At 42.2% G+C, this 25,634-nt stretch overlaps 1 protein-coding gene and 1 long non-coding RNA gene across 5 annotated transcripts in view; one reads left to right on the top strand and one right to left on the bottom strand.

The window, feature by feature from the left end:
* Nucleotides 1–4,413: 4,413 nt before the first annotated feature.
* PEAK1 (pseudopodium enriched atypical kinase 1) overlaps nt 4,414–25,634 on the bottom strand; it is a 212,592-nt gene continuing 191,371 nt past the window's right edge. For all 4 annotated transcript variants that reach the window (XM_034783573.1, XM_034783575.1, XM_034783576.1 and 1 more), the window contains one exon: nt 4,414–8,538. In XM_034783573.1, coding sequence (XP_034639464.1) covers nt 7,381–8,538 — 1,158 coding nt within the window. In that variant the 3' untranslated portion in view covers nt 4,414–7,380. The remainder of the gene's footprint in view (nt 8,539–25,634) is intronic.
* Nucleotides 22,953–25,634, top strand: part of LOC117883807 — a 48,642-nt gene continuing 45,960 nt past the window's right edge. Inside the window, exon 1 of the long non-coding RNA XR_004647422.1 lies at nt 22,953–23,052. This is a non-coding gene — a long non-coding RNA (uncharacterized LOC117883807). The remainder of the gene's footprint in view (nt 23,053–25,634) is intronic.

Raw genomic sequence — 25,634 nt, 5'->3', positions numbered from 1 at the left:
GGATTGGAGTGTGGGAGAGGTCAGGGTTGGGGCCAGGGATGACGGGTTTGGGGTGCAGGAGGCGCTCCAGATTTGGGAGGGCTCAGGGTTGAGGTAGGGCGTTGGGGTGTGGGAGAGGGTCAGGGCTCTGGGCTGGGGGTGCAGGCTCTGGGGTGGGGCTGGGGATGAGGGGTTTGGGGTGCAGGAAGGGGCTCCGGGTTAGGAGGGGGCTCCGGGCTGGGGCAGGGGATTGGGGTGTGGGCTTACCTCCGGCAGCTCCCGTTAGTGGCGCAGTCGGGATGCAGAGGCAGTCTACCTGCCAGTCCTGGCACTGCGCCCCGGAAGTGGCCAGCAGCAGGTCCGGCTTTTAAGTGGAGGCACACAAGCAGCTCCGCGTGGCTCTTGCCCACAGGCACCCCCCCACAGCTCCCATCAGCTGGTTCCCGGCCAATAGGAGTGTGGAGCCGGTGCTCAGGGCGGGGGCAGCGCACAGAGCCCTGTGGCTCTCCTGCCTAGAAGCTGAACCTGCTGCTGGCTGCTTCCGGGGTGCAGCGCGGTGTTGGAATAGGTAGGCACTGGTCTGCCTTAGCTGGGCAGCACTGCCGATGGGACTTTTAACCTCCCAGTCGGCGGAGCTAACCAGAGTTGCTAGGGTCCCTGGGTGCTGAGCAAGGTGACCCAGTCCTGGGTTGCGACCTGAACTTTGAAAAACACTGGTCTAATGCAAGGAGGCTTATAGAAAATAATTTAAATTCATAAAGAAATCTCCCAAGCACAAAGTTCTTTATATTATGTCTATTCAAACCATAATCCTTCAAATAGTGAATAATACAAAGTGAATAATATAATCTAGACAAACATCTAGTAGAAATTCGTCATAACACAACAAATGGTCAGGAGGAGGGATTATGAGACTTCTCTATGGTTCTTTCAGAGTTGTAGTCACTTTACATTAAAAGTTCTACCCAGAGTTTCTTTTACAGAAGCATTTTTAATTGTTTTTTCCCCTGCTCTTGAAATCTGTTTGGAATCTGTGTGCTGGTTTATGGACCATTTCCACTGAACTGAGTTTTGGGAACAGTATGATTACTGAAGCATTTAAAGTTCTGCTCTACATTTCTTTGGTATTATCTACTATATATTTAAATCATCTCAATATAAAAGCCTCTTTTGGTTTAATCTAAGGGAGTGATTTGGTGCAGCAGATCACAGGGTATGTCTACACTGCAATGTAAGGCCAGGGTTAGTGGGATTCAGGAACTGAGACCCTGGGTTTGCAAGTCCAGGGATTGAGCATCTACACTGAATATTGACCATAGGTTTAGAATTTCTGCACCTGGGCCTCCAGCGTCCACACTGCAGTCCACAGATTCTGTTCCACTCATAGCAATGTATATGGGCTGCACTACACAGCAAGCTCCTCTTTAAATAGACAGCATTTGACGGAACGGCTATGAGTGTACTCTGGGATTTCAGGAATTGCAGCAGCATCACTTCCATTAAATCAGTGTAAACATGATGACCCAGTGATGTGGGGAGTACTACCCATTAACTACACCTGCCAGGAAACAATGTTCAATCTGTATCAAGTTGTGTGTGTGTGTGGGGGATACGGGGGGGGGGAGGAGGGAAGGGGAAGTGTGCTGAAGGGTTTGATACTGCTGCCTATAACTGCTCCCAAAGGCAAAACACTCTCTCATTGGCTTCAGGAAGAGAAGGACTAGGTCCCTAGTTGAAAACAGGAAAAAATGTTAACATATACTCATTTAGGTAAGGCTTCTGAATGGGGTAATGCCCTTGAGATATTTCTATTTCAGCAACAACTGACAAGTTTTTCAGACAAAAGCTAGGGAGCTGGAGTAGGAAGCATCTGGGTAACCTCCCCAGTGTTTGATTGCCAACATGCACTAGATTTATTTAAAGTATATATTCTTCCCTCTAACCTATCAGAATCCCCCTGCTCTACAATGTCCAGATGATGCATGCAGATCCTGTGGTGCTGTTGGCAGATCCCTAAAGAAAATTTGGAGTGGATGTTGGAGCTTGAAAGATGGTAGGATAATGTCAGACCTTCTGTAAATACTATGTACACACTGGATTGCAGATTGGGATTTCCAGCCCCATAGTATTCCAATAAGCTGAGATTTCTTACTTCAGTACCGACTTCTTAGTCTTCATTTGACATCTGAATTTTAACAAGAAGCCTTCTATTTTCTGACATTCCAGAGCCCTTAGAAAAAATTCTGCATTCTCTCATTTCTGGAGATTTCCATATGAGCTTTTGTAGTGGCTGTGGCATCTAAATTCTGTCTAGATGTTCACCTGAACCATATATATTCACTGGACCAGATCTGAGGCTTGGAAGATAAACTGGGTTTACTTATCCATTTTTTAGGAAACACACAAGAAATCCACATTCTATAAACAGATTCTTGTTTTCCAAAACTCCTAAACTAACAGTGGTTTGCATCAATGCCTCCACAGCACATAGAAGTATGTGCAGCCAGGGCTGGCTCTAGGCACCAGCAAAACAAGCATGGCCGGCGCCAGAATGCCGCCCCTAAAAATGTGCCCCGGCTGCCCTAGCTCACCTCCGCTGCTGCTGCCGCTCGCGCACCGCTGCTCTCCCTCCCTCCCAGGCTTCAGAGCCTGGGAGGGAGGGGGAGATCCCAAGCAGCCGCGGCGCGCGAAACAGCTGATTTGCGTGCCGCTGCTCCCCCTCCCTCCCAGGCTTGAGAGCCTGGGAGGGAGGAGGAGACTCCGAGTGGCCGCGGCGTGTGTGCCGCTTCTCCCCCTCCCTCCTAGGCTTGAGAGCCTGGGGGGAGGAGGCAGGGCTGGGGATTTGGGGAAGGGGCGGAGTTGAGGTGGGGCCGGGGGTGGGGTAAGAAAAAAATGGGGGGGGGGGGGGCAAAAATCCTAGAGGCGGCAAAAATCCTAGAGCCGGCCCTGTGTGCAGCATATCCCCTATATATAATATGAGGAGCTGCACATCTTACACACATTCTCTTCTTCCCAAGCTATTCAGTCTCTTCATCTTCTGGAGTTGGAGTGTCTGTAATAGATTGTCAAAGCAATAGGACTCTTGAATTTTAGTGTATTATGTCTAGACCAAGTGACATCTCATCTGTTTCTCACCCAGTGCTGAGTCTCAATTTCAAATGTGAAAAATCCAGAGGCCTGCTGTCATTTGGGGTTTATTTTGGTACTATGAGCAACTTCAAAGGAACTTGTTCATGTAACTGACCTTCCAGAAAATGTTCCTTTCATTAAATTGATTAACTCAGCATCATATGAAGTGCAGCATTTTATTTTGTAGTCATCGTTTTATATTTATGGGTATGTCTACGCAGCAGTTGGGAGGTGTAAGGCTCAAGCTAGTGCCTAAAAGTAGCAGTGTAGCCACAGCAGCAAGGATGGTGGCTTGGGTTAGTTGCCTGAGTATGTATTGGGGGCGGGAGGGGGATCAGACGGGATGATATTTAGGTGGCTAGCCTGAGGCATCGTGGCCAAGATGCTGTTTTTAGGCACTAGCTTGAGCAGAGCTAGCACGTATCTGTCTACCCACATTGGGAATCACAGTGTGTATACATACCCTGTGTGGTATCCAGCTGGTGTGTATGCATACCCTATGTAGGTAGTATTATTTATAGGGCTGTTAGCAGGTGGAGAGAGATTCTGACTGATTCTCTCCATTACTATTCTAATTCTTTGACAAGGCACTATACATTGGGCATTCAATTGCTGATCTAGGTTGTTCCATCCAAAATGTTAAAAAGATTTTTAGTGGCTCTAAAAGCTTCAGGAACCACTAATTCTAATGCTTCATCAAACAATTACATGATTTTCCAGATCTTATTTTGAACTTGAAAATCTGTATAATTTATATTTAAAAAATAGTGAAATGGCAGCTTTTAGTAATAGAAAAATATATATTTACAATCAATACTGTTATCTTAGAATTGCAGCTCGTCTCATTTCTTGAGCTCAACTAAAAGTGCTACACTACTTAAAAATCCAAACTCTGTGCATGTATATGTCCACATGCAAGTACATAGGCAGGGGTCCCATTCCTGATACATAAAGAATCCCATTGACAAGGAAACAGTTTTTTTTCTCATTTGTTTAGAAATTAAGCTGTAGCACCCCCCCCCCCCGCTTTTTGCTTTTGTTTGTTTACAGTCAATTTCATGCATACATTCTCAGATATTTGTGCGGTGTGGTTCTTAATCAGCACAGAGGACCCCCATAAACAGAGTTATGATCCTCAAGGATGTCTGCAAAAGCAGCCCCAGAATCACCAAGGAATGGAAGCTCTTGCCAGTTTGTGTTTGTCCTCCTTGACCATTCTTTTGTTCTTAAAAAGAAAAAAAAAATCACATTGATTTTACAAATTGCTAAAGGTTACCCAGTGCTGCACAATAAAGAGTGCGGTAGTGAACATTCATCCATGCTTGATTATACTGCAGAACTAAAATGAGTACTGGTTTAAATTTAATCACAAACAATATGAACTGAAATTAGATATTTAAAGAACAAAGACATATAAAGGCTTCGGACCAGCTGTGTTAAATACATAAGGTTGTAAAACATTCAATATTCAACTTTGCATGTGCGTGTTGACATGAAAGTGACACTGAGAACATGTGTCCACATACACAAAAAAAAGAAAAGAAAACCCAACCAAACCAGGCAGCCTAAAGGAATGTGCCTACTGCAATGGCCAGTGGTCCATGTGCTGCTCATACAGCATATATTTGTTAGGTGAGAAGTTATGTGCAGATAGGTGCCACTTAAAAACAAAACAAAAACCAACACTAAACCAGACCAGGGGAACAAGAAGAAGCAATGTCCTGTGCTTAGCTTAAAGGGTTGGTGACTGTCTGGTAGTTTGCAGGTAGCATTTAAGTGAGCTGTCAACTCATGCTCAGTGTATATAAGCCATAAGGCATTACACGATTCTGTGCCCACATGAAACAGGGCTGCATTTAATGATTGTGCAATTCTTTGTAAAGGCTTCTACCACAAGTTTGTTCAGCATTATGTAGAAAGCCTCTTTCCCAAAGTGGTGGAAGTCATCAACTCAATGCACTGCATTTGTGCTTAAGTGCGCTGCACTCTTTTTGCATTAACTCTTTGCGATATTTTTAAGTGATATATATCACATTAAAATACATGATCCTTATCCTTCCTGATCCCTCTCTGATACAGATGAATCAGACAAAAGGATATTTCATCAGAAAGTTTAAAAACGTTTAAAAAGTCCACAAAAATATTCTATATATTACTGCACAATCAATGTAGGCTTCCACATTCCACAAAGTTTGGCTCGGACAGATGCCAAATTTCACCCCCTTCAAATATGCGGTGTGTACATGGAGCTAGTTTCACTGACCTCATGCCTGCAGGACTGTTTGTTCAGTTTCCATGCATCTGGTCCAAGCATGCATATGCTATAAAAAGTGGCTATTTGTTTTCAAGACTGAAGTAAACTGGTTTCTCACAGATTTAACGAACAATGAAAAATGAAATATCAATCCATATAAACAACACATATAACTCTGCGCATTTATGTGCCAGGAAAGTAAAGGAAGGGTTTGCAGATCTAGCATCAGGTAAAGTCTGGTAAGTAACGTAAACACTGTAATATACAGATTTAAAAAAATACATACAAGAATTGCACATATATCCATAGGAGAGAAGCACAGGCTCAAAACTTGGGCTATATGCTTTCCATCACCCATCTCAGAATATTAAATAACACCTTTCGTTTGCCCCCCTTGTGTTCTTCAGAGATATTTGAGACAATTGAGAACCTAGCAATACTGAGCAAAGAGAGCATCTGTATGATTGTAGGCGTTCCATAGGAAAGGTCGCTATCTCAGGAAAGAAAAAACCAGCAGCTGCCTCTAAAGGTGAAAAATTCCTTCAGGTTGGATTTTTTTTTTTTAACCTGTCTCCTTAATATCCACTAGTGCCCCCTTACTCTAAATCTATATCTGCAATGATCTCTGAGTTATGTCGACAGCCATTCCATTTTTAGGGATTTTTAGGGTGTTGTCTGAAGCAGCTAGTATACTAGTAAACATTAGTTACTGATAGAAGATTTGTAGCCAAATACTGCTGTGGGGAAAATAGATCAGGTCACTGTTAGTTACAGCTGCCAAACTTTACAGGTCTCTCAGTAATTAAATAGTAGTGTTTTCCCCTTTGTTTTCCCCCCAGAGAAATGCATTTGAAGTAAAACCATCTCCATGTGGCCTGTTAGAATTGTTTAGTGCTTGTCTGTGTAGCTATCTCCTGCCAACACACCAGCACTGCCAATTCAGTCCTGCTTTGCAATATGCCACAAGTGGCTAGCAAACCAAAATAAAACACAAAGAAGGAGGCTGCTATTTTGATACCTGATGCATAGCAGCAACTGAAGGAGGATTGGTTATGTAATTTCAGTTCATTTTAAGCCCAGGGTTTAGTGCCTTTTAGGGTGGGAGGGATGTTTCAGTTGTTCTTGGTATGTTATGTTGCTTTTGTTTAACACTGTTATATCTACAATACATGACTTTCCGGTCCTATATACTGGTGGGAAGAGAAACATGCATGTTCCGTTTGCTTTTCAGTGGAGATACTACAGGTTGATGATCATGGGCTGATTAAGGCAGGATCCTTGGAATCCAGGACCCGTGATCAGAAGGGATATGGACAGCTAGCAAGTCAGAGAAGGCAACAATATTGGACACTGATGATTGCTGCCTATTGATTACTTGCTGGGATCAGAGGACTACCTCAGTTGGGAGGAAAATAAAGAATTTAAGAGTAGGAGAAAAAAAATCTACCTGAATGAGAAGACTATGTGGATGAGCTTCATCCTAGACTGAGAGGCTGAACCTTTCACGGGGGATGGAGCAGAGGCAATATTTTTGTGGTCAGAGGCTCTTAACTTTGGTGGATCATTTGATTCACATTTATGATGAATTAATCTGTTGATGGTCATAAATGGTCACTGCTTTTTCTGCAGAAGCTACCACTAGAAATGGTAGGATCCATCCAGAGGAGATGGGGAATTCATTCTCTATAGTAATATAAAAATAGTTGTCTCCTTAAGATTTTTCTCTCTCCTTTTTCAATCTGTTAAAAAATTAATCCAACCTAGGAGGTATATAATCCAATTGCAACCATTGTACATATGATTAAACATGGAAGGCCTAGGAATTGAATAAAGTCTCCATCGTATCTTCAATAGGAGACAGTATTTCCAATTAGAACCCATTTGCTCAGGATTGCTAGCTTTGAGATCTAGACTATTTTTTTCAGAAGTTGTGCAAAGTGTGAACCCTAGAATAAAGAGGGTGGGAGCAGAATAGAGCAAGGAGTACGGGGTTGAGGAAAAGCAACAGCTTGTACAAACTAGTGTTGCTGCATGATTTTCACAATGCGACTGAGTGAGTCTGTAGTGGCAAATGCCAGATATTGAGAACAAAGCCAGTCTTCAAGGGTGACTCCACACTCCCTGTCCAAGGACTTCTCTGCAAACTTGATCATCAGCAGCGTCCGTTTGATGTCCAGCCAGTTCTGCAGCACAGCATCCTTCCGTACTGGGCTGGAACATGAGCTCAGAGTGTGGAACAAATCCTCACGTGGACCCCATAACAAACACTGAAGGATTCCCTTGGCCTCAGAAATAAGGATTCTCTCTGAAGGATTGGGATTCAGCAGGCAGCTGGCGAGTTGCTGGAGCCCATAGGAATAGAGGGAACGGGAGGGGATCCTGGGGAGGTCAGCACGGGTATATTCCTTCTCCTTCAGCTCTGGATTCTCATCAAAGGGGTTGGGTAAGTGCAGCATTTCATAGATGAGGATGCCAGTTTGGAACTCATCACACTTTTTGTACTGTGTGGCAGTGATGATCTCCGGGGCCAGGCGGGATTGGTCCCGTAGCACCTCTGGATCTACCATATGTCTCTTTTGCTTGGCCTGTGAGAAATTGCTCACAATTAGCCTGGCTGGGCAAGCTGCGTTGGGATTGGGCTCCACAGGCTCATAGTTCAGAAGGCCTCCCCTTGGTCTGTAGTGAACCAGCAGCAGGTTCTCCAAGCGCAGATCACAGTGTGTGATGTGATAGGGTTTCAGGTGCTCCAGGCCTGAACACAGCTGTAAGAGCAGTAGACACACCTGTCTTTCATAGAAGTCTGGGTTATTTGCATGGCGGGCTGTGGACTCTCGCACAAAGTCAGCCACCGTTAGGAATGGTACCTCCCGTGTGATGACCACAACACGGCTGCGCTGCTTGCTGTTGGTCCGCTCACTGCCTGAGTTGTCTTTCTGTGAAGCCTCCAAACAAGAAGGGGTTTCTTTGTTCTTTTCCTCATCTTCTACCTCTTCTTCCTGTTCATCTTCCTCCTCCACCTCAGGTGCATTGGGATCCTCCCATGGAAGGAGGCGAACAGGTACATCAGCTAAGAAATGGCCACAGTCCTGTTGGATGTTAAAGTTAATAGCCAGACTCTGTCTGATAGCCAAGCTGTGGTAATACTGTTGGGATTCTTTAGCTTTGCTCTTACAAATCTGTTGGCAGAAAAGAGCACAAAACCAAAGTCAATTATTATAACTTTTCATTTGTAAACGTTTTTTTCTTTTTAAATGTGCACAGGGCTGCCTGCTGCCAACCCCACCCCAAATACTGGAAATTAGGGAGAGTGAGGGCTTAAAAACCCTCCCCTCTGCCCTTTGGGAGCATACTTTGAAACTCATATATGTTTTTATTTGTCTTACATTGATTGCTTTTTGGAGTGGAAGCTAAGGACTCTGGACTTCTACTTATTAATTTTTGAAATATATCATGAGGTATTAAGTGATGACACAGCCCACTGGAGATTTTATTTTATATATTTCTTATAGAATCATAGAACTGGAAGGGACCTCGAGAGGTCATCTAGTCCAGTCCCCTGCACTCATGGCAGGACTAGTATTATCTAGACGATTTCTGACTGGTGTTTGTCTAACCTGCTTTTAAAAATTTCCAATGATGGAGACTCCACAACTTCCTTAGGCAATTTATTCCACCCTGACAGGAAGTTTTTCCTAATATCCAACCTAAACTCCCCTTGCTGCAATTTAAGCCCATTGCTTCATGTCCTATCCTCAGAGTTTAAGAAAAACAATTTTTCTTCCTCCTCCTTGTAACAACCTTTTACATACTTGAAAACTGTTCTCATGTTCCTTCTCAGTCTTCTCTTTTCCAGACTAAACAAAGCCAATTTTTTCAAAAAGAATGAGGAGTACTTGTGGCACCTTAAAGACTAACAAATTTATTTGAGCATAAGCTTTCGTGGGCTAAAACCCGCTTCATCGGATACATGCAATGGAAAATACAGTAGGAAGATATATATACTCAGAGAACATGAAAAAATGGGTGTTGCCATATCAACTGTAACGAGAGTAATCAATTAAGGTGGGCTATTATCAGTAGGAAAAAAAAACTTCTGTCGTGATAATCAGGATGGCCCATTTCCAACAGTTGACAAGAAGGTGTGAGTAACAGTAGGGGAAAAAATTAGCATGGGGAAATAGTTTTTACTTTGTGTAATGACCCATCCACTCCCAGTCTTTATTCAAGCCTAATTTAATGGTGTCCAGTTTGCAAATTAATTACAATTCTGCAGTTTCTTGTTGGAGTCTGTTTTTGAAGTTTTTTTGTTGCGGTATTACGACTTTGAGGTCTGTAATTGAGTGACCAGGGAGGTTGAAGTGTTCTCCAACTGGTTTTTGAATGTTATAATTCTTGACATCTGATTTGGGTCAATTTATTCTTTTGCGTAAACCTACTGACCGCTATACTTACCTACATGCCTCCAGCTTTCATCCAGACCACACCACATGATCCATTGTTTACAGCCAAGCTCTAAGATACAACCACATTTGCTCCAACTCCTCAGACAGAGACAAACACCTACAAGATCTCTATCAAGCATTCTTACAACTACAATACCCACCTGCTGAAGTGAAGAAACAGATTGACAGAGCCAGAAGAGTACCCAGAAGTCACCTACTACAGGACAGGCCCAACAGAGAAAGTAACTGCCATGTACATTGGCCAAAGCAGACAGTCTTTATGCTCACATACTTAATTCTTTGCAGGATTGGGACCTAAGTGATCAGCTGGTATAACTACAGCAGTACTTTCTATGTGCAAAGCTCAGGTTGAGGGAAGACAGGAAGAGGTTGCTTTTTGGATTTTGATGAAGCTAAAGCTTGGCTTAACTCATATCTAAACAATGTGAAGGAAGACCAGAGTGATTAGGGTATAGATGGGCCAGAGGACAATTATGGCACAGTATTCTTTCTGATTTTCAGTAAAATGTTTTGATATGTTGTAGCATTTTTCTGTATATTAATTAATATGAATGTATGGCATCATGTATTTCTTGCAGTTTCTTACAATTTTTGGGAATACTTGGTAGCTGTCTGTTTTTTCTAATATAGAATCCAAAATCATTTAAGGACTTATACTTGACAAACTGTAATTCTGGGGGAGAGGAAATCATTATTTCTTTGGAATTTTGTCTTTACTATTTGTTAATCACTATGATTTTACTGATGATTGTGATTGAAAATGATAAATAAATGGAAAAAGTGGATCCTTAGATTGATAGTGTGTGCTGAGTATGTGAGTTTAGTGCTTGAGCTATAGCAATGCTCTTTACATTAGGAAAGAAAACTGGGGTGTCATTAGAAAATCCATTTCAAACAGCTTCATGTTAGATTGTGGTCCCTTCACGCACTTTCAGCAGCAGCTCTGTAATGCTATCACACTATCAAAACAAGCATCTTTGAGGTCTGTGCCATTATCATCAGGATTTTTTTTAAGTTGGTGGTGGCTCTGAACATTTTGGGAAGTTATAAATGCCTGTAATGAAGGCAATGGATCCCCCAACAATTATATTATCTCTGTAGAGACTCACTGATATTCTACTTGTTTAACAGATAAATCGTTGAACACTTAGGCCTACATTGTGTCTCTACATCCACTTTCCACAGTAGAGGTCAATCACTATGGTAGGAGATATTAGAGACAGATACAAAGGCTCTGGGAGTGCAGGCCAGAGCAGTGGCTATTATGCCTTTTACAGGATACAGTATGTGCAGCTTCCTGTGCCAGTCTAGTTCTGATGGCTAGTACAGAGGGAAAGTGCTGAACTTGCCTCTCCATATGAACTTTAAGAAGACTAGTTCAATAGCCATGCATAATAATTACACTCCAAGAGTCCAGGGCTCTGACTAGCTTTCCTTCAGATATTGTGCAAGACGAGTCAGACTGGCCCTTAATTAAAAAAAAAGTATGTTTTTCATCTTTTATGTGTTTTCCAGTAATTTAGAGTTGCTAATAGTGTAGATTAAGTCCTCTGTGTTTGCAGATCAGAAAAGTGCACTGTCAGATAATCATATGCAATTAGATATGCTAGGTGACTAAATTTTTGATGCAATCCTCCTCCCTCTGATCCTGTGACTGTTCCAATACATCACAAATACCTGAGCCTCCCAAAACACAGACACACTGGAGTTTAAATTGCCTGTTTATCACTGTCATGTACAGGCAAAGCAAATTTACAAAATGCATTTTCTAGTCAATTTTATTTAAGAAGGAAAATGCACCACTTTCAGGAGTGAATGCTGATTGTTACTATATCTGAGCACTGACTCTTTGTAATTTACACTCAGAATGCATTTTTAAATGGTTGGAGAAAGGTGAGCTAATCCTAACCTCACCAATGGAATATCCCCCAAAGTCTTTTAAAAATACAGAAAGTGATAGCGACTACGTGGCCCTGATCCTGCAAACATGCATGAAGTGAAATGTGTCAGCTGACAGTCTTGGATGCTTAAGTCCCCTGCTTCATTAAAGAATTGGTACAGTATAGGCAGCAAAAGGGGTGGCTTGCTGCACACCATACCACTAATGTGCCTCAAACTTCATCTGGAAAAACATTTTGAAGGTGTGTGAGGGTAGTTCAGTTTCCATACCAGTTAAGTCTTTGGCCTCTTCCTTGGGATGGGCAGCAAGGGTGGCAATTCATTCCAGTTGGGGTGATGTTTCTCTATGATGTGGGACACTTATCTATAAGAAATGGACTAAAGATCCGCAGCTCATTTTGCATAGGCCATCAAAATGTTGTCAGACCAACTTTTCGTCACTGCTGAATTAGAACTGGCAACCTGGAGGTGCAAGGCTGCATACCTCATTTCTAATCCATCAAGCCATCCAGCCCCCTGAATTTAATGTAAAACCAGAGAGATTAGAAAAAATAAAGTGGTGTGTCCCTTTTCTATCCAAAAGTCATCTTCAGTTTCCATATTGAGTTCTATGCAAGGCATCTCCCTTCATTTTATATTTCCATTCCATGCTTTGATATTTGTAACCTGGTTTGTGTTTCTGCTCTCATGATGATAGATGAGCATCTGACTTTACCCATTCTAAAAATAGCAACTTGTTAGTCCTGTTCAGTGACTGTTTGTCATTAAACAATTGGAAGAAAGGATGTATTGTTTTCAGAGTGAGTTGGGAGAAGTAAATTCATTAACTCCACCAAGCCAATGAAATTTACCACTAGTCTGACAAGTTGTACTGTGAAACCAGTGTTACCAGGCGTGGGTGGGTATGAATTTTATTTATTTATTTATTGCCTTTAACACCAATAAAGAATATTCTCTTGTGCTAGGAAAAAAGTGTATAATAAATAATCATAATCAAGGGAGAGCAACTCTGTGAATTTATATCCTGACATTTACAGTAGATTATGTATAGATTAAGGCTCAAGATGATCTATGCAGACCAAAATTATACATCACTCCAAGTCATCTGAGCTGCTTCACAAGGAAATGGTGTTTCTATGTATTCAACCCAAGTGGCACTGTATTTTCCTCCATCTGTGACTTTCAGAAGAGCAATAGAATGAAGGGTGGTTTTGGTACAGGATGGTTTGTATGTGTGTGTTTGGTAACACAGAGTTCATAATCCATTTACCTCACTCAAAGAGTTACAGTTAAATATATAGATATCTCCAGATCTCCACATTACCATTTTTCATATGATAGGTGTCTCATTAATCTTGATTATTGAACCTCTTATGATGTTAATTTAGATAGGAGTATTAAATTCTAGGAAATAATTACTGTGCTCATGCAGCAGCCATTTTTCAAATAATAATAATTTGGGGTTTTTTTAATACCAAAATGACCTAGCCCAAATTATAAACTACTCACCCAAAAATAGTTTCATTTTAAAAGTCAAACTTATTTTTTGTAAGAAAAGTAGAAAATAGGATCTGTAAATAACTACTGTACCACATTTTATTTCACCCAAAGAGTCTTGGAACGATCCTTAATGCCTCCTAACTAGCTCACACTGATGCTACTTCAAACAAAGGTGAGCTGGGATGCATTACTTTTGAACCCATCTATGCGTCTCTATTTGATGGCACAGAAGGATTTCTAAATAGCAATACAAGGGTTTATTTTAATCCCCACCCCATAAGAGCCAAGAAGCAAGGGATCGAGACTACCTCCTGAACTCCAATACCTCATATTACACTGCTAGGCAGCCCTTTTCCCTCTCCCTTCCTGCATCTGCCCCCCCCCCTCTTTTTTTTAAACTGCCAAACTATTTTTGAAATTTTGATTCAGAAGTTTTTATGGGCATCTACTACTCCAATGGAAGATGTCAGTGTGCCACACCTCTCAATTTTTTTTTTAATTACTACCAAGCTTAGAATAGCAGCAGACCTAGCAACATAATTTACATGAACTATTAATCTCTGAATATATGGGCTTTAAAATTAGAGTTGGTCCTTAGGTGTAAAGTTCCAATCCAGCTCCAATCTCTCCCCAAATTTGGTGTGTAGGTGTACATAAATGTTTGGAGTGTTTGGATCTGTTTTTTGTTTTGTTTTATTGTAAGGGGGGTAGGGTAGGGAGGGGAGATCACGGCCACTGGGGAAATCTGGATCCAAATACAGTAACTCCTCACTTAATGTTGTAGTTATGTTCCTGAAAAATGCGACTTTAAGCGAAACGATGTTAAGCGAATCCAATTTCCCCATCAGAATTAATGTAAATGAGGGGGTTCGGTTCCAGGGAAATTGTTTTCACCAGACAAAAGACTATATATATATATACACACACACACACACACACACACACAGAGAGTACTGTATAGATCCAAACTTCGAAGTTCAAGAGTTTTTTAGATCTGAGGTATTGTTTCAGGCCACCGTTGTTATTTAGAATGAAATATTACATATTCTCCTGTCAGGGCAGGCACCAGCTTGGCAAGCAGGTGCTTGGGGTGGCCACTCCGGAGAGGGGCGGCAGGTCCAGCTATCCGGCGGCAATTCGGTGGACGGTCCCTCACTCCTGCTCGGAGCGAAGGACCTTCCGCCGAATTGCCGCCGCAGATCGCGGCTTTTTTTTTTTTTTTTGGGCTGCTTGGGGCGGCCAAAACCCTGGAGCCGGCCCTGTCTCCTGTACAGCAACACTGTAGGCTACTGTTGTAGCAAGGAGATATACAGTTAAGACTAAATCCTGTAATCATTGTAATCAATGGCAAAATGATGAATGACCAACAGAAAAAAGATTTCCCCTTAATATTTTGTTAAAGATGACAACCAATCACTTTTAATGAAACTTCAAAATGTAATGACACTTTTGAGACTAAGTGGCACTATTGGGAGAAAACATCAGGAAAAATTCTCATAAGGTCCTTGTTCTATAAGGAGAAAATGTATGTATGTATCTATGACATGTACAAAAAGCAGGGGGAGAACTCAGATCTGATTAGAGATGTGTTGTCTGGTCTTTGTTTACAAACAAAATAATGTGAAAACTGAAAGAGGCAGCTGGGCTATTTAAAGCTGATTAAACTGCTGACTATATTCAAATACAATGTACAATATATACTGGCTGTGTAAATTGACAAAAGGAAATGAAAAGCCAGACTGCCTCCCCACAGCACTCAAAGATGAGAGTCTGAAGACAAATCAGTCACATCTGAATTCATAAAGCAGTTGCACTTAAGAGAAGGTCTGAATTGAAACCAGCAAAAATTTGGCATTCAGAAGAGTGTCTAATTGCTCTTCAGACCCCCCTCCCCGCTTTAAGACACAGCTTCATGAATCTGGACAAGTGCTCAAGTTTTAGATAGGGCAGGTCGGAGTCCCTCAGTACTGACAAATATTTTGTCAGAAAAAGGAAAATGCAGTGAAATCAGCAGAGACACATTAAGTTTTCCTGTCTGTAGGCAGTTTAATGAACATAAAGTATATTTACAGGCATCCACTGTACTACTTGCAGTTAAAAAAAAGATTACTGCTGTGAACAAAGCCCTCATAGGGTCTCATCATCTTCCATCTGGAAGTTTCTATTCAAACTTTCACTGCGTGCTGCCATTTAGGAATCGAGGTAGAGGATTCTAATCTCTTATGTAGCTAATGACTACTGATCTCCATACTTCAATGACCACAATGACATTATAGGGCATTTTATATATAGAATAATAATGCCCAAATATTACCTAAAATTTTAAAACAGTATGTGGGAATTTCACTCTGTGAGTCACATTAACATTAATGAGGGTCCCCTTTTAAACCATTTATAGGACAGCAGTGATGGTCTATAAAATCTGATGGTGATAATAAGGGTTCTAGACCACCCACCATTAACTGCCAAAGGTGTTACAGGGGCAGCTTCTTCTTTATTAGAGACAATTAGTCCTATGTCATAGTTAAGAGTAAATAAACAAAGCCGTTCTCTGTGCAGGATTTCCAAAGCCCTACTGTGTCCTTCCATCATAACAGGCTAGACTATAGTAGAAATCCTGCTGCCTTTTTACCCACGTGCTACTCTGAATCTTTATTACAGAGTCCAGTAAGGTAAAAAGATGGATCCTGATTTATTAATTGATCAAAGACAAGCACTGAAAGAAGCTATGCTGATGGGCATTTAGCATCTTGTCCAGTGAAGCATCAGTAGTTGAGCTATGAAGGCATGATACGTGATAATGCACTTGATGGAAAAAACTATTACCCTGTTCCGTAATAACTGTGGCTCTTCAAGATGTGTTGTACATATTCATTCCACTCTTGATGTTGGTGTGCCCAGCCATTGGAAACTTTTTTCCTCAGCAGTACCCATTGAGCGGCTCAGCTCCCTCTGCTGCTGCACACCACAGGATGCAGGTATAAAGGGCAGAGGTGCTCCAGCCCCCCTCAATTCCTTCTTGCCATAACTCCGATGAAGAGATGTAGGAGGGCAGGTTGTGTAATGGAGGCATGCAACACATCTCAAACAACAGCTACAGAACAGGTTAGTAACAGTTTTTTCTTCTTTGAGTGATTGCACATGTGCATTCCACTCTTAGTGACTCACAAGCCATAAGATTGTAGGCAGGATCAGAGTCTATTTCAATAAAAATTGGAGAACAACTCATCCCACTCTAGCATAGTCTCTGGAGTCTTGAGCCACAGCATAGAGGGAGGCAAACATGTGGACCAAGGACCAGGCTGCCACTCTACAAATGTCTGCAACTGGAACTTGTACCAGAAAGGCCATTGTTGCCAATTGTGACCTTGTCAAATGAGCTTTGACTGTGTCAGGTGGAACAACATTATCTGAGTCATAGTACATGTATATGCAGGATGTGATCCAGGAAGAAATTCTCTGGGTGGAGAGTGATTGATCTTTTCCACCACAAATCAACCAGACCTGCAGCAAAACGGAAGGAGGGTGGGACTGGAATACTGACAGGAACCACACATCTCAAAGAATCTTTAGTTACTGGTAAGTAACCACCTTCTTCTTCTTCTTCGAGTGATGGTTCCTATTGTATTCCACTAAGGGTGGCTGACAAACAATATCTAGTTAGGATGAAGGTGCGAGAAAGATGCTGGAACTGTGGAACGGAGGACAGTCGGACTGAACAAGGTATCTGTTGCAGAGTCTTACACCAGAGCATAATGGGAAGAGAAGGCGTGTACCGAACACCACACGGCCGCCCTACATATGTCTGAGTGGCATGTGGTGAAGTGTGGCTTTATTTGATGCTTGCACTCTCATGGAATGGGCTCATATCACAAGGGTGGAGACAGTCCCAACAATTGATAGAGTGTAATGCACCCCAAAACCCACTTAGAAATTCTCTGAGTGGAGATGACTTGCCTTGTAATCCTTTCTGCTATAGCAACAAATAGTCTAGGAGACTTCCTGAACAGCTTCGTCCTCTGTAGGTAAAAGGGCAAGGCCCTATGATCATCAAGGCAGTGAAGGTGCCGTTCCTCCTCTAAGGCATGCAGCTTAGGAAAGAAGAGAGGTAAAATATATGGGTTGATTGAGGTGAAAGCAGGAAACCACTTTAGGCAGAAACTTAGGATGCAAACACAGGGAAACTTTGTCCTTATGGAACATGATGAAAGGAGGGTCTGCCATCATGCACTCCAATTCGCCCACCTTTCTCGCAGAAGTAATAGCTATGAGGAAAGCGACCTTCATGGAAAGAAGGGAAAGGGAGCAGCAAGCCAGAGATTTGAAGGGCGATTTCATCAGTGCTATGAGGACAAGGTTGAGGTCTCCCTGGGGAGCGATGGGTTGAACGGGAGGATATGTCTGCATGAGGCCCTTCCAGAACCGAACAGTCAATAGATGAGAGTGCTCCTCCCCAGAGGGGGTGGAAAGAACTAATGATTGCTACATGCATCTGGATGGAACTGAGAGCAAGCCCCAATGCCTTCAGGGATAGGAGATAGTCCAAGAGGAGAGGAATGCCTATGATCTCAGGAGGTAAAATGTTTACCTCCTGGGTCCTTTCTGTTGGACCCAGGAGGTAAAATGTTTCCACTTGGCTTGCGTAGGACCACCTTGTCGACGCCTTCCTTCTACTCGAGAGGATGTCTTGCAATGCTGACTAGCATTCTTGTGCTAGCGAAGATGACCATCCAAAAACCAGGATCTCAGGTGATCCGTCTGCAGATCGGGATGTCTGATCCTGCAGTTGTGTTGTGTGAGCAGTTCTGGGAATGTTGGTAGTGGGAGTGGAGGATGCTTTGACATGGGGAGAAGAGGAGGAAACCAGAACTGGCAAGGCCAGAACGAGGTAATCAGCATGACTATTGCTCTCTCCCACCAAATCTTGTGAAGGACACAGAGCAGGAGTGGTAGGTGATCCGGCCTGACCAGCTGATGACCAGAGCATCACCTTGGGAGTGGGCATTTGGTGTTGGTGTGGGCAGCAGAGAGATCTATTACTGGAGTCCCCCCAGGATGAAAGACCATAGTTGTGTAGTTCCCATTTGTGGTTGGTCACGAAAGTCCTGCTGCGAGCATCTGCAAGCACATTCTGAGTACCTGTGAGTTGCAGCCTGGCATATTGAACCATGTAGGTGCAAGAGGCCATATGACTCAGAAGCTTCAAAGCTTTTGTGAATAGGTGAACCTTCAAATCTATAACAATTTATCAAATTGCCTGGAACCTGGAGTGTGGAAGGCCCTGGCTTGAGACGAGTCAAGTACAGCCCTAAAATCTCTATCCTCTGAGTGGGGAGAGGAGAGACTTTTCTGTGCTGATTAACAGTCCCAGAAAATTGACTGTTGACTGCATATGGGCAATACTGCTCTGCACTTGCCGTTTGGACTGGCCTTTGACAAGCCAATCATCTAGGCGGGGGTAAACCTACACTCCCAATCTTTTGAGGAATGCAGCTACTACTGCCTTGACCTTTGTAAAGATCCTGGGAGCTGCTGACAGGCTGAAAGGTAAACTGGTTATGATTCTGACTTACAAGAAATTGGAGGTATTTCTTTTGAGCTTGATTGACTGTCACATGGACATAGGTATCTTTTAAGTCGAGGGAGGCATACCAGTACTAAGGATGTAGGAAAGGATAATAGAAACTAGGGTGACCATGCAAAACTTTATCCTTTTAAAGTATTTGTTGAGATGATGCAGGTCTAAAATTGGTCTATGACACCTTTTTGCTTTTGGGTTTAGGAGATGTTGGAAATAAAATCCCTTCCCTCTGAGACCACATGGAACCTCATCTCTGGATCCCAAGCTAAGGAGCAACAAACTTCCTGGATAAGGAGTTTCTTGTGAGAGTGGTCCTGGAGAGGGATAGGAAGGGAGAATGGCAGCTAGGGGCAAAAGCAAACTGGAGAGTATATCCCACTTCAACAGTGCTCAAGACCTACTGGTCTGATGTAATCTGGGACCAAGCACTGTGGAAGTGGAACGGACTGTTTGTGAAGGTGTGGGGGTTCAGGTCTGGAGATATGGAGACTAGTATGTTGACTTCAACTGGCCCATCAAAATTGACTGCTTTGGCGTTCCTGAGTGTCTTGAGGGGCCTGGAGTCAGGGCTGAAGCAGCAGGAGGGGTAGGCCTGCGTCTCTAACCTCTGGACCTCTTTTTTGATAGGTCCTGACGAGGAAGAGCGGGATATCACTGTCTCTACTGTGACCGATACAACTTCCTGACTGGGGCAGGTGTGTACAGACCTAAGGACTTCAGAGTAGCTCTAGAGTTTGTAAGTCCGTGGAGCTTGCTCTCTGTCTGGTCAGAGAATAGAGAAGGACCCTCAAATGGCAAGTACTTGATAGTACAAGCCAGTATGATCCACACATGACCACTGCAGAGGCCGTGGTTCTAGCTGCCAAGTCTGCTGCATCCAGTGCTGCCTGCAGTGAAGTTCTTGAGACTAGTCTGCCCTCATTGACCATAGAAGAGAACTTCTGGCTAGCATTCTCCAGAAGCAGCTCCTTGAACTTTTCCATGGAACCCCACTAATTAAAATTGTATCCTCCCAACAGAGACGATTTGTTAGTGATACACAGCTGTAACCCCCCTGTTGAATAATATATAATCTTTCTGCTGAATAATTCTAGCCTCTTAGTGTCGTCTGAGTTGGGGGTGGCAGACTGATGCCCCTGTCATTCTCTCTCATTAGTTGCTCTGATGACTAATGAGCTCAGAGGTGGGTGAGTATAAAGATACTCAAACCCTTGGGAGGACACATAGTACTTTCCGCCCTTTTAGAGGTGGGAGGCAAACAGGATGGCCATAAAGTCTTTATCGGTGACCTTGTTATGACCTTTATCGGTGACCTTGTTAACTGGCAGAGCTACTCTGGAGGGACCCCGGATGATAAAATGTCAACCAGGAGACATGAGGACTCCCTGACCTCTTTGACCTGTACACCTAGGTCTGCAGCCACTTTCTTTAACAACAACTGGTAAACTTTACAATCATCAGGAGGAGGAGAAGTCGTGCCAGATGAAATGGCCTCATCTGGATAGGACGAAGAAGAAGCCAAGACTGGAGGGGATAGAATCTCTTCTAATCAGCTGTTGTTCTGGTTCTGGAACCTCCTCTTGATGCTCTGTACTGGGTCTGGTGCCAGACTCTGGGGATGGAGCCGTTCTGGGTGTAGATTCAAGCCTACTACCTGAGGTCACCGAGTATGCCTGGTGTAGGGAAGATATGGAAGCTGGGGGAAAACCTCAAGGATTCCAAAATGGCCACTGATACAGGGCAGGGCCCCGCTGTCCCAGACATATTTCCAGGGTACGTCTCATTGAAGTAGGGTGACCAGATGTTCCAATTTTATAGGGACAGTCCTGATTTTGGGGGCTTTTTCTTATATAGGTGCCTATTACCTCCTCGCCCCCGTCCCGATTTTTCACACTTGCTATCTGGTCACCTTACATTGAAGGGTCATGGTGATAGGTGGGAAGAGAGGATCTTGTCCAGACTGGTGGCTACTCCTTTAGGGTTGTGATATGCAAAGTCCCACCTCCGAGTCTGATATTGAGGATTCTCCTTTCTCTGACCATGGTTGGGCTGATCCAGTTGGTGCTGGGGACCTGTGTGAGAACTTGGCAATGGATGGAGTGATGCCATCATAGAAGACTTCCCTTTGGATGATACAGAGAGACAGCCTGTCTGGGGAGCAGACAACTGTAGAACTGGAAGCTGAACTGCTGGCAGAAGTGGCAGTAGTGCTGAAGGACTGGACTTCTGTAAGAAAGGAGACACTGGCACCATGAGGCAGAGTAAGTTTCTTGCCTCTGCAAACACCTCTGGGATATTTAGCACCAAGATGGTCTCTTGTTGTGGTGCCAAAGAAGTTGACAGTGCCCCTTGTGAAGCTAGAGCTGACTTAGGCACCGATTTGGAGGAGGAGTGCTTAGGTTTCAGGTGCACTCTGGTGCTTCCCTTTTTTACTAAAAAAATTCAGCTTATGAATGAGTATATATGATATATATAAATGTTACTAACTATCCTAATGACACTAAAGACTAGACACTAGATAAACTACACACATACACTATGGTCACAAAGGCTGGGAGAAAGAATTCTGGTATAGAAAAGTTCCAACGACTGTCATAGGCGGTAAGAAGGAACTGAGGTGGGCTAGGAGCAGTTCTGCCTTTATACCTGTATGCAGTGGCACACAGCAGGAGGGAAAGCTTGAGCCACTCAATGGATACCATTGAGGGAAAAAGTTTGAGGCTCAAGTGCTGGGTGCATCAACCCCAAGAACTGAATGCACACATGCAGTCACTTGAAGAAGGAATTGATTGATCCAGTATGGCAAATCCTATGTTTTTAGAGCTCTTAAAGAATGGGTTGAAGGATGCAGAGTATATCATATCATATCATATCTCATAGAACTGGAAGGGACCTTGAAAGGTCATCTAGTCCAGCCCCCTGCCTTCACTAGCAGGACCAAGTACTGATTTTTGCCCCAAATCCCTAAGTGGCCCCCTCAAGGATTGAACTCACAACCCTGGGTTTAGCAGGCCAATGCTCAAACCACTGAGCTATCCCTCCCCCCAACCTCGGTACGCTGTGATAGAAAATTATGAGGAGAGGAAAGACAAATAAGGGAGATATGAATATTAAGCTCTAATTATATGTGTCCACCTTCCTTTCCACTGGTGCCCATGTCAATATATAGCCTCTACAGTTGGGGTCCTTGAAATCCATAACTGTACATTAGTTCAACAAAGCTAGGTTCCTCGATCTCTCCATTTCCACTGTCTATCCTTTTCCTTCAAGGAAGCAAGAATTTGATGTTATAAGACTCTAAAAAATGCTCTGGATTAGCTTTTATTTTTCCATTATGGGTCCCGTCAGCCTAGGATACTGTCAGCGGACTTCCACTTTAGCAGCAGGGAATCTCATTTCTACTATGCCTATGCATACAAGGCCTCGGTGAACCTTAAACAAGATGGATATGTGGGGAATGAATTGTAGAGTGATGAAAATGAGAAACACTGAGGATCACAAACACTGCACCATCTGTGCTACTTTGTTGTATTACACAAAATCACAACTGCAAATTAAATACAGTGCCAAATGAAAGCTTGCTAATCCCATATTGATATCTTGTACTTGGCACAACCTGCTTTCTAAGAGTCCAGTTTGATCACTGACCTCGTTTCACTGATCTGGCTTTGGGAGTAATGCTCTGCTCTTTTGCTGGTATGCCAAGACATAAAAACTCAATGCTACTGTGACTGCACTTAGAATGGATTAAGTGTTTAATGTATAAAACTGGCTTGATCCAAGCTACAAGGTATTGGGATGATCTGCTGTAAGACTTTTGCCAGGAAGGTCATTCAATTTAGAGCCCGAGTTACCAAAAAAATATTCTCATGCCCTAACAAACTAGACAAAGATAGGAATATACATTTTTTTCAGTGGAAGGCAGCCAGCCAGCATTTTACTTATGTTTTGTTATGTTTTAGGCTTGGGGAATGCATGTTAGCAAGAATTCTAAGATCATACAGCTTGCAAGGGAAGCTCCCACCATCCTGAAGCAAGGACTCAAGATATAATGAAGCCATAAATTAGGGTACTTGCATTTACATATACTCCCATCCTGTTTATAGATTATAGACCCCGTGCCCCTCCACATTAGCTACAACGCAGCACCTGCCTGCAGCCAAAATATCAAACACACACTTCAGGCCAGGACTTCCTTAATGGTTCCTGCTGCCTGACTGTTCATGGCTTCTGAACTATGATCTCAGGTACGCATAATACTGTTCAATAATTTTTGGTGCTATTTCAGTCTTGATAATGTTTGATATTGAATTTTAAAAGTGGAAGTAGTTTCCACTCCAGTTGCTCCACTGCATCACTGAAACAGTAATTACCCATGTTCACAGTCCAAACCTGATAAGATTCTCAATAATCACTTATTTCTGCTAATGCTCTTTTACTTAGGTCCTTGCTATACTGCTGCTTTATTCAGTATGTTCAAGGATAACACCCAATGCTGGGATGAGACAAGCTGCACCTGTCCAATACACTTTACAAAAAGCTAGTCCTCACTGCTCACTTGCATTTCACTGTGACCTTTTCACTACAAGTCTGGAACTGCTGATAAGAATCCTGTTCCACTGCTATGGAGAAACACACATAGACACACTGACCCAGCTCTACCAATTATTTAGAACATGGATTAGTTCTTGTTTGTGAAGAGGAAATACCTAAGAGCCAGGAATTTTATAAAAGCTTTGTAAAGAGAGCCTTGTTTTTGCTTGTTTGAATGCAATTCTGAGCTGACTGGAGCCATTGTTTTGGTTTGCATTGTTTCAGTCAAAGCAACTTGCACATAGTTTGCTGTACTTTTTTGCAAAGGACACTTGTTAGTGGGAGATGAGAATAATGGAAATTTATATCACAAATGCCATGGCTAAAAACTGCACGCTCATTTATTCAACAGGCAAGCATGTCCTGACACATGCCATGACTAAAATTACACACCCTTACAAACAGTTTTATTCCTGCAATATCTAGGCAAAACAAATGAGTTGGGGACAGGCTGGTTTTCCACCACACCTATTAAACTGCCATTTTCAATTAAAATTAATAAAACAAAGGATGTTCTGGGTATACTCATCTACACAGAAGGTGCATTCTACTGGGATGTTTCTGAAGACTCAATTCAGCAGTACTCAATTGGTCAAAGTCTAATTCTTAATACTACTGGAACATAGTTTTTGCTTTTTAATATAATTAGAAACTATATCCCTTATGGATAACAACACTTAACATTAAGTATAGTTTTGTACAGTTTGTTATCTTTTGTTTTCTATAAAGTAGTTACAAAAGGAGAAAAAATATTCCATTGTTAGAAACTCGTTCAGTTCTAATATAAATTCATAGACCCTAGTAAGAGTTTGTCAAGCCCTGGACCAGATTCTTAGGTGATGCAGTTTGGCATAGCTCTATTGAAGTTAATGGACCTACACATATTTACGCGAGCTGAAGATACGGCCCCATGTGTATAATTCTTAAGACACCTTCAAGATAGATCTTGTATGATTCTTCTGCTACTATAAGTTGTCTAACAATAATAGACAGTCCATATTATGGGTTCATTGTAGGATTTGATCTCAATATCTATATTTTTCATGGTTTAAAATGCCAGAAGCATAGCGAATTCACATTATAGATGGATGATTACAAAATTTAGTTAGTATAAAAAAATCTGTAGGAGAGTAAAATCCTGCTATTTTTGCCAATACTCTTAATTTACAAGAGTTCAATGGATTTTGTTTGTTTGTTTGTTTTTTTACATTATATGTTTTTGAAAAATCTGGAGCCAAATGTTATGGTAGAGTTATAGACCCCTTTAAAGGTGAGTTTATAGTAAAACCCTTGACTATATTTTAGAGAATGGCATTGCAATAAAAAAAAATCTATCAAAGAAACACAAATAAAGTGAGCCAGTCTTGGTTGAAAGCATAATATTTGAAGATATGAAGGGGAGAAAATGGAAAGACAACAGCAATTCCCTTGAGCTAGCACTGCTTTGCTTACAAAGAAATCAGTGAGCATTTGTAGTCAAAGTATCTTCCTACATCACATTCATTGCCAGAGAAGTTGTTTGCAAGCCTAACTTTTCCTCTCACCATGACAGCACAACAATCCATAGTGACCCATGGTTCAATGGCATTTTATGGATCCTTCACTCTAGAGTCCTTCATACCTACTAGGTTATGGTAATTCCTGTTGGTTTGTGAACTGATTTTCAAGATAATAACGTTTTGGGTAACAAAGAAGAAAAAAAAGAGCACACATTTGGCTACACTCTCTCCTTTCAAAATATATTTAAAAAACAAATTCAAAAGCTCTACTGCATGTTTGGAAAGGCTTTAAGCAACTTTCATCAATGAAACATTTTTATTCAGTGTTTAATGTAACACTTCCCTCTCTCTAGATCTGCTGGCCAGTCGTAGTGCATGAAATAGCAAACCACCTGCCACCTCTTCTTGGCAGACTATTTCTGCATCATTACAAGCAAAAAAAAAAAAAAAAAAAAAAAAATCAATGGAAGACCATTGATTTTGCAACCAGACAAGATTGCCAGACAAATAATACATCATAAAGTTATTCATGTCCTGGTTCTCAATTGTTTTGAGTCAGCAGACAGTTCACTTCATCATCTTATAATGGCATCCATATTACATCTGTGATCTTTGCAACAATAGAGGACCTGGATGGCTGAACAAATATAAACCCAATAGAATGTGGCAACACTTCAATGCAATACGTAACCTTGAAAAACCTCCTAAAGAGATGCCTTTTCAAATTCAGAACCTAT

The sequence above is a fragment of the Trachemys scripta genome, chromosome 10, assembly GCF_013100865.1.
Source record: "Trachemys scripta elegans isolate TJP31775 chromosome 10, CAS_Tse_1.0, whole genome shotgun sequence".
In the NCBI taxonomy this organism is placed as follows: Eukaryota; Metazoa; Chordata; order Testudines; family Emydidae; genus Trachemys; species Trachemys scripta.
Note: the sequence above shows the minus strand (reverse complement) of the source record. Positions and strands in the feature narration are given on the sequence as shown.